The sequence below is a fragment of the Durio zibethinus genome, chromosome 8 (genome assembly GCF_047325235.1).
Source record: "Durio zibethinus cultivar Kanyao isolate XHJ-2024 chromosome 8, ASM4732523v1, whole genome shotgun sequence".
Taxonomy (NCBI): domain Eukaryota; kingdom Viridiplantae; phylum Streptophyta; class Magnoliopsida; order Malvales; family Malvaceae; genus Durio; species Durio zibethinus.
The window spans coordinates 22,978,503-22,991,335 of record NC_143169.1 but is presented as its reverse complement, the minus strand read 5'-3'; the positions used below and the strand labels follow the sequence as shown (position 1 = coordinate 22,991,335).

Genomic DNA, 12,833 nt, shown 5'->3' with positions numbered 1-12,833 from the left:
TCTTCAGTTACTTTGGATATCCGAACTTTGACAAGCCTGGAACATCCAAGTGGAAAATGAACTCCTTGGTACTGTCCAAAATGTCGGCTGGTACGCTACCGAACCCTTTTCCTCGTTCTCATGACTATCCCGAGTCCTTGGTGGGAAAATGAATTTTTCCATGTTTTCTGGGAAACTAAACAAACGGGTCATTCTGTCAGCAACTGGGATCATTTTCAGTTGTTGTAGGAGGAGAAAGGAAGACAACTTAATTCTTTTGGAATCTTCATGTGCTTACACTCGTCCATTGTTGGGGATATTTTGATCCCTCGTGTCCTTTGATGGCTGTGACATGGAGCCATGATGTTGCCACGTAACCTACTTATTTTCTACTTTGATTTTTGACCATTTCATTTCAGTAATTTCACTTCCCATGTGACCATGTCTTTTGAATAATTGGGTCGATGGATCCTTATTTGGGCTTCTATCTTTAGTCGTCCACAAAACCGTGTTTCCCTTTGGATTTTATAGCCTGGGGAATTCACTCTTGATTGAACCAAGTCAAATATACCAAACCATGGCTTTCAACCTTTCACTTTCAGACCTGACCAGAGAACAGTGTCGGTTGTTAATGCTGTGGTCCAACTCTATTGTACACGAGTCTACCATCTTCTTGTATTCATGTGACCAAATCCAAGTAGACAGACTGATTAGGAGAAAAACGTTGGATCTTTTAACAGCTCAAATTTTGGCTTCATTTATGATAACAGATTGAAAATCCAAGATTGCCCAAACATTAATGCCAGGTGAGTATTTGAGAACAAATCATTAAGCAATTACAATTTTAATGAATAATTAGCTTCCTAGTTTTTGACTTGATTTGTGATTTCCCCTAGCTTTATATATTAAGCTATTACAATTATTAAATGTAGCTAGTTGTTTTTTCTATGATATATTTTTTTTATAAAAAAAAGATTGAAATCTAAAAATAAAAGAAAATTTTATATGTATTATGATTTGAATCACAGATTTATTAAATATCATTTCTAAATTTCAAGTTCGTTTTTTTTTTCTTTTCCTTCTTTTATATATCTACCAAAAATTATGTGCTAAACTTCTAAATGCAATTGATTCTATTAATGATAAGACTTGTAGGAGCAGAAAGTTTAATCTCAACTTCCAACCCTTGAAACCCAAGAATAATTATAAGAAAGCTAGCAAAGCTTAAGATAAAAGTTATTGATAATTTCTCCAAAATAGTAGTGTGCAGTGATCACTTGTAATGAAGGGGTTGGCAACTGGTTTGATGCATCCTTTATTTTGTCGACAGCTCTATGCTTATCTATATTTGACACCTTACTTGAGCCTTGTTGGTGGCTCACATAAAATATGTGGAGACAAAAGTCATTAGTACAAATTGTAACGCATGAGAGAGGGAGATGCCATTGCCACCAGCTCGAAGCTTTTTGTTTCTACTATGGCTTTTGAAAGAGAAAATAAATAAATAAATAGACTAGTTGGTTTTTGGTCTTTTACCATATGGAAGTGGTGACTGCTTACCAACCAACAGATTTTTTTTGCTATCAATGACACATGAACAAGAAACAAAGAAACCACCATTGCCCTACCATATGATTCCTGTTACATTATTACCCTTGCATTTGTTTTTTCATTTTTTTTCCTTTTTATTTGGTTTAGATATGAGGTTGTTTGATAATAATTTTTCATCATTATATATCATGTGAAATTTGAGAGCCTTCTTCAAGATTATATAAGAAACAGTTTTGTTAAAAACCTCAAGAAGTTTAATGATTCCAGCATAGAAGTAGTAAGATTTAAGTTAATATCACTTGAAAATCAAGTTGTTAAAAGTTCTTTTCAACAATGCAAGTTGGCATAGAATTCTAGCATCTCAATATTAGTAGATAAAAGCAATTAATATGATTTTGAGCCACAAGGTTTGGATTCATTTATGTGGACTGCACCTGCCATGACCCCCAACAATTGAATTAAATTTTTTAAAAAAAAATCCAAGTTTAAATATCCATGTCGTTATATGTCTTTACGAGGATAGATTAACTTATACGAAAAAGTTTTATATTTTTTTTTAGTCATCAGTTTTAATAGATTCAAATAATGAAATTAAACTTTTTTTTTCACTTCATTATCTCATCTCTTAGATATAATGAAATTAATAGTTAAAAAATTTGTAAAATTTTTTAGTTTTATATTAGAATAAAATAATTGTAAGACATACGTTACTATGTGAAACTGAATGTTGGGTTGTTAAGAAATAATATGATAACAAAATGAATGTAACGGAGATGAAAATGTTTAGATGGATGTGTGGTAAGATTTAAAAAGATAAAACTAGAAATGAAAAAATTCGAGAAAAAATAGGAGTAATCCAAATTAAAGAGAATATAAAAGATGATCGTTTGTGATGGTTTGACATGTAAAACGTAAATCTAGCTGTGCACCGATTAGAAGAATTAAGTCTTTAGATCTATGAGAGATCAAAACCTCTAGAAGTAGACCAAAAAAAAATATAAAAACAAGTAATAAAAAATGATATGATAGTCAAGAAATTAGATGAAAAATTTGTCGTTGATAAAAATGAGTGGAACAAAAATATTCAAATTACAACTTAACATGATTCTCTTATTTGGTCTTTTATTCAATCGATCCCAAAGTATTAGACACAAGGTTTGGTGTGTTGTTATTGATGTTATATTAGTATAAGTTAATCTTTTTCTATACCCTTATAATAAAAATAACATAAAAATAAATTTAAAATTTAACTCAATTGAATTGCAAAATCATCTTAAAAACTATGCTTAGTATAGTTGGAAAGTGAAGGGATTAAAAGGGGTGAATGAAAAAACAAAAGGAAAATAGATTTTTTGTGTGCTTGATAAGAAATAAAAATAAGAGGAAAGAAAATAAAAAAAATTATCATTTTTCACACTCATTAACCAAAACAAATCACTTCGTATTGGAAAAAAAAAAGAGAGAAAATGAGAGAGTGTTAACATGAATTACATATTTACAAAATTATTCATCATATTTAAAATTTTTAATCTTAATTTATAGAAAATTATAATGATAAAATCATATAATTTTTAATTTCTTTCCTTTTATTTTTCAACTCTACCAATGGAAAGTAAATTACATTTTCTTTTAAACTTTTCTATCTTTCCAACCAGGCACACTTGCAGCAAGAACAAATATATTTTCCATCTTTTCACTTTTCTTTCAATTTTTTATCTCTTCAATTTTCTTTCCATCCTATGAAATAAAACCTACAAGATGATATTTAGTAAATTTGATATTTAAATTTTAGTACATATAATTTTTTTTACTATCCTTAAAATATGGTATCTTTATATTAAAATAAATTCACATGAAAATGGAACTAAAATATTTATAAAAAAAAAAGGAGAAAATTTTAGGAAAGGGTATTCATGTAAATATATATATATAAAAAAAAAAAAGGAGACGAAACGCCGAGCAAGGAGCAACTGGTTTTGGCAACCCAAAATGTCTCATTCTTTGCTTAGCTGGTGTATCAAACAGTGGGCCATGCTCTTTTCTGCTACTTGCCAGGTTTTTTTCTCACCTCTCTCTCTCTTCCATTCTTTTATATACGTTGCTTCCGTCAATGGTTCTCTGCAGTTCTTCTCAAAAGGAAAACCCTTTTTTCTTCTTTAGTAGTCTCCTCTTTTTCCACATTCCAAAACTCAGTAACAAAACTAGGAAGCAAATATAGCCATGGCAAAACTTGGGAAGCTAACAAAGCTGAAGTCTGCAATAAAAAGATGGCCATCTTTAACGAAGCTCACCCGCAGCAGCAGTGCCATAGCGGCTGCAGAATGCGAAGACAAGTCAATCCCAAAGGATCTTCATGCAGTTTATGTTGGAAAGTCGCGGCGCAGATACCTGGTAGGGTCTGAGATCATCTGCCATCCTCTGTTGAAAGAGCTGATTGATAGATCCTCTGGTGGTGGTAATGGTATTGATGGTAACGATGATGATGGTCATGAAGTTGTGGTTTCTTGCGAGGTTGTTTTGTTTGAGCACCTGCTTTGGATGCTTGAGAATGATGGGGCTCAGTTGGGCTCCATGGAAGAGCTGATTGAGTTCTACACTTGCTAATGAAAGGGAAGAAAAACACAAATCTAAACCCTTTTCAAAGTTGTAAAAAGATTTAGAGCCATGAAAAAAAAAAAGAGAGAGAGAGAAACCAATAATGAAAATCAAGTAGTATAGGCAGTTAATTTAGTGTTTGTTATGTCCTTTTGGGACAGTGAGATTTAACCCATTTGATTTTACTGCGGGATGATGTTGCTCATCAAGAACTCACTATGAAAATGGTTGAGAAATGGAAATTTGGCTGCTATTCAATCTTCAAATTTTGTTCTTCCTTTTTCATTTTCGTTGTTTTGTATATGTATTTGTCTTGCCCATATATGACTAGTCTTGTACTTCAGTTTTGGTCCCCAGAAAACTAAATCTCATTCAAGATTGCTCCGAGGCTTCTCTTACTGCACCATGGTTGATGGACTTGAATAAGTTATTTCAGCTTTTTCTTCTACGCACCTTTCCTCTCCAGGAATCTCTTTGAAACTGCTTTTAATATCAACCCCCAAAGCTAATGTTATCCCAGCAGATGAAACATTTTTCCACAATTATTTTCTTGTTTCAATCCAATTTATCTTCGAGGCAAAATGGCATAATTGTTTCACTTTGAAGTAGGACTGTGTTCAATGTTAGTATATATCATCTAAATTTCACCTTACAGGTTTCCACCCAAAGACAAAAATTCGGTTAGTTGGCATAATATACTCTTGCAATAATAAGAGGGAGAAATCATATAATTACGAGTCTAGATATAAAAAAAAAAAAAATAGAGTCTAGAGGTTTAAATGACTTCAATAATTTTTTATAAAAATATCCTAATTTAGAAACAGGGAAAGTTCAAAATTATTGAATGTCACTTTACTTTTTAAATGTGATTAAATGAATTAATTGGATAGAATTTCGAATTCGAATGACATTAATTTAATTATAAAACATGTTGACATTAGTTTATCAGATTAAGTTAATTAATTAAGAAATGCATAGTTTTTTAAGCTGCAAATGGTTGAGTAGATGGAGAGGCTTTAGTAACATCCACGCATTGACACTGGAGTCGACACTAATACTTTTTCAATTATTTTTTTGTTTGTTAACTATACCAATTAAAGTGATTGTTTATATGTTTTGCTTGAACGACAAAATTTCTTGTAAGAAATTAACACTACTAGATAAATGGAGTGCTACCGTCTTTATTTTATATACATAAAAACCATTAATAGTATAAATTATATAAAGTGAAGTCCAACTTGATCTGAAGCAACAAACTTATATATTATATTATATATATATATATAAATATATATGTCATCAACTCTAAAAATGGAGCTGTTAGATGATTGGAAGTGCAACTTTGCATGACCTCAAGCTTCTTGCTTCATAGCAATGTTAGCTATTTTTAGGAAATAATTGTCAAAAACAGGTTTAACACTCAAAACTGTGAGGTCACTCTGCTAAAGAAGGAAAATTGAACGTCCATATCATTACTGGAGAAAACAGCTGTACGTGACCCTTTTTTTTTTTTTCTCAATGGAAGAGTATGTGCTAAGGCCATGGGGCACTTGAATGTGACATGTTTTGAGTGTGGTCAATTATTTCATGTTCCCTTGTCTCCATTTTTAAAGAGAAAAAGAGCTCCCCAAGCAACAGAAGCTAGCCAGCACAGTTGATATATTAGTGGGGAGCGCCCGCCAAGTGATCTATATCAGTGTGCGCTTACCATGGGCTGCCCAGACAGGCGTTTCCGGCTTTGGCAGCGAAGTTTTGGGTTCTTCCTGGGTAAAATAAACAGACATGATATCATGTCTTTTTACTTTATATACCCCGAGGACATGATTTCGTTTTAACATCCTTTGCCGACAATTTAAAACATAATTACATGATATGAATATAATATAAAAATAAAATATAAAATTAACATAATTTAAAATTTTAATAATTATTATATATATTTAATAAAATTAAAAATATTTATTTTATATTTTTATTTTGATATAAATTATAATATATAATTCTTATATAAAATATTATATAAATACATAAATTTTAATATTTTATACAATAAAAATATATGAATCGACAAATTTACTTTACATCATCATAGTTCATAACAATTTACAAATGCAATCAACAGATGAGGAATAGATGCAATCGTAAGGGTATTTTGGGTGTTTGGTATTGGGCAAGTTGGGGCAAATCGTAATGAACTATGATGGATCAATGCTAGCTTCTCAACTGGCACCAATCAGTTGTGATTTGGAATCAAACATGCTTTAATATATATATATATATATATATATATATATATATATATATAATTTTCACTAAATGCAATGCACATCGGTTTTTGTCGCTCTTTGAATTGACAAGCAAGTGGAACTGCCAGCTGCAATGTTAGACTGATGAGTCTCAACAGATTTGTTCTTCATATCCCCAAATCTGATCCTTCATCTTCCATCCACCCAAACACAATTTCTATTTTACCATGCATGCAGTTGACATCGGGCAATCAAGAGCAATGACAAGAGCAGGGCAATGATGATCATTTTCCCGTTTGACCAGATTCCCAGAGGGGGTTACCAATGACTAATTGAGCCAAAGAAAGCTGAATTTTGAAGCTAATTTGTGATAATTCTCGATATCAAACAACAACACATATGCAGATCTTATGATCCTAACAATAAATTAATGAAGTTAAAGCTGAAACAAATTCATAGCCAGCTCTGACAATCTAGATTGATTCATCATATCTGGTCTGAATATCATCCAACTAATATACAACTGAACAAAATTGATTGCTTTCCTCGTTGTAATAAAATGACGCCGCCCAAAGGTCATTAACAGATCCACGTAGAACAAAATCAAGCATATATACATTGTCATCATGACTTGTTACTTACATGAACAGATAATTTTTTTAAAGACATTTTTATATGTTCTGAATCACAATATATTTTGAATGGAGAACATCAACTCTGGATATATTAATGTAATACTCCATTGGAAATTTTGTTACAAAGACAATAACTCAGGCCTCTGTTTGTAGAAAGCAAGAATATTGTCCTGAAACCAACTACAATTAAACCTAATTGAGGCAAACCTTAATGCCATATTGCCATGTAAAGCACAATTATCACAGAAGTTTCGATCTAAGAAGAGTTTAGTCTTCTCATAACAAGAAAGAACTTTTTTTTTATTATATGAAAGTGTCAGGGATTGAATTATAATCATTGAAAATTAAAAATTTGATTTCTACCATCCTCAATGAACACGAACAATCTTTCGTTTAGCCCTCGTCATAATCCACTCCTCGAAATCCTTTGCATCGCAAGGAATCCTCAAAATGCCTTCACCATGGAAACCATATTCTTCAGCTGATTTACATAGCATCTCCAAGAAATCTTCGTCATGTAGTGTTGTTGTAAGCACGATAAACCGCCTTGTATCATCGTTGACCCGTACGCTTACTGGAACATAACCTTTCGGGGTCAAAGTAGGAACCCTGAACCACTTAACCCTTCCAGTTCCAATCGATCTGTTCAGCTTACTAGCTCTTACTCCCATGATATCAAAACCTTCTAAAGTCTTGATTAATCTTCTGCAAGCCTCGGCCGACCAAGATATAAGGTAAAATTGCCGTACTTTCTTGTCCTCTAACCCTTTGCCATTCCCCATTAGACGTCAAATTAAGATATTTTTAACTCGTCTTAGTGAAAAAGATTTCTTAAATTTATTGAGATAAATTGTCTTAGGTGAAGGGCAACATAGGTGACGACCACAAGTACCTTTTCAAATTAAATTTAATCTAAAATAGTTATTTAGCTTTTTTTTTACAATACTTTTAGAATAATTCCATTCTAATAACACTTTTTATAAAACTTTGAGCAAAACAGAACATTAAGATAGATTTTTATTTATATAAAAAATCCATTCATAAACCTTCCGGTCAAATAACACATTAATATAATTTAAGATAAAAAAATTTTAAATATTAAATTTTAAATTTACTCAACGTCATCCTTAGAAATGAGTAGTTGTTAATTTAATACAGCAATTTGTCCCTAATCTTGGGATTAAGTTGTTGTCTAACGGAGGTTTACATCTCATAACTTTGTCGACTGTCCATCTAGAATTCTGAAACCGTCCTAAAACATTTGCCAATCTCTTTGTTTACAAGGTAAAAAATAAAGGATTGCTATTACATTGCTTTTGTACTTAACAAAATCAGTCCCTTCAAGCATCTTCTAAATTTGTGCTAAGGTCCAAAGGTACAAGTGTTGTACTTAAATGAACATGTTTGTACCACATGTGCTGTCAACTTCGATTTGTTGCCTTCCTAAGGACAAATATAAGTGTCCTTGAAAATGACTAATTTTGAATAAATACGAAGCAATAATATAGAAATTAAGTTTTATGATTATGATTTGTAGATCCTGTCCATATGATGCAATGACCAGCCAAGAATAACGATGACAACGGATTAAAACGGATTTTTATTGTTTTGAATTTAATTCGATCTAATAATTTTTTTATTTTTATATTTGAATTTGATTTAATTTAATATTATATAAAATAATATTTAATTCGATTTGAAATTAATTAAATATTTATTTTAAAATATAAAATATTATTTTTTAATAAAAATATTAAATTAAATATATATAAATATAAAATTAAATAATTAATTAAAAAATAATTTTTTATATATATCAAATCATATTTGTTTAAAACTTAACCTCGACTCGACCCCAAATGTTTTTTATATTATCTAACCTGACTCGACTTGATACTCAATTTAAAAAAAAATGAATTATAAAAAATCATATAGGATCAAAATCTATCAAATTCAAGTTAGATTGCCTTCTCTAGCCAAGAATTAGTGTTTTAATGTGACCAATTAAAATTGTTATATTCGAAAACTACTTTAATACTTTATGATAAAGTAAATATCTTATCATAAAAAACAAATATGTAAATTTTTGGTCCAAAAATTGTGGACTAATAAGAGAAATAATAGACTTTTTTTTGGTTACCAAAAGCAGCTCTATTAACCTTACCCCAAACTATATTGACCTTTAAAAATATATTGCTAAAACCTCATTACATCATTTTAATGATAATTGAAATTTTATGTAATTTATTACATTGATCTTTAAAATTTTATTTTTTTATTTGAAACTATAAAAATTTACAATCTAATCACTAAAATTAAAAATTCAATCGTTGTTGTTGACTTTAAAAATATATTGTTAAAACTTTATTATATCATCTTGATAAAAAATAAAAAATTATTTAATTTATTATATTGGTGGCTTATTAAATAAGGACATATATGTAAGCTTTAAATTTTTATTTTTTTATCACAATAAGAACCAAAAATATTTAATAAAAATTTATTTTATGATAAATAATGGTTTCATTCATCATATTTTTCTAAAATTAAAAAATAAATTCCTTTTTTCACTAACCCCAAAGAAAATTCTTTTTGCAATTTGGGCCTTGAATTACTCCCCACGTCGAATAAGTGTAAAATCATGAATGAAAGCCCAAGCTCAAAAATGAGGAAAAGTGAAAGCAAAATATGCTTCTCCTTGCTTTGTGAACAGTGACAGACGCCGCTACTCAACTGCCTTAGCCAAAGCTAGTATTTGCTTTCGTTAACCCAAATTTATTTCCGTATTATTACCAAATTATTCTAAAATTTCAATTTTTTTTTTGTTGGAGTTCTTAAAAGTTTAATTTTGTTCGAGATTTTCGGAAGAAATGTCAAGGTTTCGCGGGTTATGGCAAGCTTCTTGGAATGCAACCAAGAAAGGTAAAACTTTTGATTATTAATTTGAATAATCTGTTTGTTTTTCTGGAATTAGATCATAAAAAGATCGAACCCTTCTCTTTTTTTTTTCCCTTTCTAATTGATTTGAAGTCTTGTTTTTTTTTTTTTTTCTTAAATGTAGCTCTGACATGGAACGTTGAAGATTGGATTCCTCCAACTGAAAGATACATATTCAATTTCAGCTCAAAAGAGGAGCTCAAAAAATGGCATCTTTATTCTGATTCTGAGTTTGGGGGTAACTCTGAAATCACTCAAATTTCAGTTTCTTAACATGATGTTTTCTGAAGTAAACTTTTGCAATATTTTTCTAATCATTTTTACTTTCCAGGGTTGTCGTCGGCTTCATTGGAGATCAAAGATGATGGAAATAAATCATGTGGTAATGGTCAATATACAACTGTCAATTAGGGTTCATTGGAAAGGCTCTATTGAGATTATTTTTGTGCCAATAATTGAATTTGGCATCCATGATTTCAATACAACTCTTCACCTTAACAACTTCATTTTTAAAATTTTTTTACTATTTACCTTATTTGTGCTCCTAATCACTGATTGGATAACTTCTTTGTTAGGAGTTTTCTCTGGGAACCTTTCACTGGATGTATGTGAAGGCACAAAATGGAATATAGCTAGGGGCGGCTTCTGTGGAATGCGGTCCAAGAAGGTGAACAATAATTCCAGTTCTTTTAGCTGCTAGAAATAAATTGTCTGAAGTAATTTTGGAATGCCTTGATCATATTAATTTTGTTAGTTTTACTGTGTCAATATGGATAATGTCAATTTTCGTATTCCCTGATCATATCTCATCGAGTCTTTAGCACAGACTCTGGATTTGGCAACCAAATGGATAGTTCGAATTTTCCAGAAAATAAAAGGTATTACTCAAAAGATGTTCCTTAGTCACTGAAAGTATATGGATGAATCTCTAAAGGCTGTTTAGCTTTATAAATGACGTATAAAAGGCTCATTTTTAACTTACACTTCCAGATACAGATATTTGAAGTGATAATAGTCCCTGCAGGAATCTATATGCTGGCTTTCATTAGATGAGGCTTATTATGTTTGTTTTTCACACTCATTCTTAATCTATTAAAATTTTCATCTTTCTCTTTGTCTTTTATGGCATTCCGATGTTGTGTTGTTATGTCTTAACTTTTTTTCTTTCTTTAGTCCTTTTATTTCTTTTTTCTTCAGGCTGCTCCCAAGTATATTAATTCGGCCAACCCCTTTGCAAGCTCAGTCTTTTGAATGTCTTTATTGGACCCTTATGGTTCTATTTTCCCGTTCTTTAGACATTTCATGGAGTTGAGTGTGTGTGTGTATTTACATAGTATACGAGTGATTTTAGTTCTATTTATTTCAAATGAGTGAATATCATTCCAATTTTCAGTTGCTTTGTAGGATTTCACACGTAGAAAGGTAGCTTATCTTCGTGGATAAAGCAGCATATTTTCACTTTATTGTATAAGCACCATAACCTCGGTTCTATTGTAGTAATATGTTTGCATTTAGTAACGCATTTTTATTTTTTTTTAATTTTCTGAAGTTTGATGGCTTCATTGATTTGGATGCATACGATACAATAGCAATTAAGCTCAAAGGAGATGGGAGAAGCTACATATCTACAGTGAGTTATTTGTCCTCGTGTTGAAATAAACAGATATCAAGGCTTTTAATTATGATGTTATATATAACTGACAATTGTTGTATTGTATCTTATTAATTTATATGCAGATTTATACAGAGAATTGGGTGAATTCACCTGCACAGCTAGAAGATAATTCATGGCAATCTTTTGTTTTTGTACCCAAAGACAACTGGTATATTGCAAAGGTAAAACTGTCATATTCATCAAGCTCATATTCTTATAAGTTACTGGTTTCTAGTCATGAGGTTCCATCAATTCCATGTGTTACCGCTTTAGTGAACGTAATTAGCTTGTGACTAATGAAGCTCTTTCGCTACATTTATCAGTAGGATGCTGTTAGATATATGACCAGAAAAAGAAATCTAAAAACGGCATGTCAAACAAAAGACTATTTATTTATTTTTCTGTTACGCCGCTGACATCCATTTGCAATTCGAAAGAGTTTGCAAATAACACATTTAGGCATTGCTTGGTAGGAAGGGTGGAAAAGAGTGAGCATGAAAAACTTGTTAATTTAATGGTTAAGTTAAAATGTAGGAAAGTTGTTATGATTTTTAATCATTGGATTAATAAATTTTTCATCTTCCCTACTAAGCAAAGCCTTAACATGTCTAACTATGAGTTTGAGTTGGTGTCACTTTACTTGGTTCCATGCCTTGGGGTGGATTGTTATTCTAGGGTGGAGATTAAGGACTGATTTTTTATGAGCAATGCCGAAACAAATGCTAATTGTGTTAACTTTTTTCTTAAGTTTTTGGATGTTGCTTCATAAATTGCATTATCTTGCAGATTCCTCTTGCTCATTATTTGCCAACATGGAGAGGAAATGTTATAGATGCAAAATTGGAGATGAATCCATCTCGTATTCTTGGTATGTCTCTGTCAGTTAATGCTGTAGGTGGTGTTCCAGGTGCTAAAACAGGACCAGGTGATTTCAGATTGGAAGTTGATTGGATTAAAGCCCTGCGGACAGAATGAAGTATTGTGCTCTAGCTTACTGGACATCGAGGCCTCAAATTTTATTTTATAACAGTTTGTTCCGATCAGTGCAATTACCTTTCTACTAGCTTTTTCCTTCACTAATACATTTTTCATATGCTCTGCTAAACATAAAATCATGCCTTGTTCTTTTGCCATTGATACCTCCAAAAATGAGAATAACACTTCAACGAGTCCACTCAACAACAACAAAAAAAAAAAGAAAAAGACGATGGGCTGGTTTCCCCAGCTGTTGGATTC

General features: G+C 31.1%; 2 protein-coding genes and 1 pseudogene across 3 annotated transcripts; 2 read left to right on the top strand and 1 right to left on the bottom strand.

The window, feature by feature from the left end:
• The first annotated feature begins 3,584 nt into the window (after positions 1 to 3,584).
• LOC111278586 (auxin-responsive protein SAUR78 pseudogene) lies at positions 3,585 to 4,391 on the top strand (annotated as a pseudogene).
• A 2,734-nt stretch (positions 4,392 to 7,125) lies between these two features.
• On the bottom strand, positions 7,126 to 7,788 carry LOC111278442 (auxin-responsive protein SAUR27-like). Its single transcript, XM_022865068.2, has 2 exons — positions 7,390 to 7,788; positions 7,126 to 7,176 (listed from the first exon to the last, which is right to left on the bottom strand). Exons 1-2 carry the CDS (start codon positions 7,786 to 7,788, stop codon positions 7,126 to 7,128), a joined length of 450 nt encoding a protein of 149 aa, XP_022720803.2.
• Positions 7,789 to 9,648: 1,860 nt separating this feature from the next.
• Positions 9,649 to 12,730, top strand: LOC111279031 (putative complex I intermediate-associated protein 30). 2 transcript variants are annotated; one of them, XM_089764778.1, is made up of 7 exons: positions 9,649 to 9,928; positions 10,068 to 10,181; positions 10,275 to 10,325; positions 10,519 to 10,610; positions 11,493 to 11,573; positions 11,681 to 11,779; positions 12,505 to 12,730. In XM_089764778.1, the coding sequence occupies exons 1-7, from the start codon at positions 9,877 to 9,879 to the stop codon at positions 12,622 to 12,624; spliced, it is 609 nt and encodes a 202-aa protein (XP_089620904.1). In that variant the 5' UTR covers positions 9,649 to 9,876; the 3' UTR covers positions 12,625 to 12,730. The 2 variants fall into 2 exon arrangements, with proteins under 2 accessions (XP_089620904.1, XP_089620903.1); XM_089764777.1 differs by having other exon boundaries at positions 9,657 to 9,928; positions 12,384 to 12,730.
• The last annotated feature ends 103 nt before the right edge of the window (positions 12,731 to 12,833 follow it).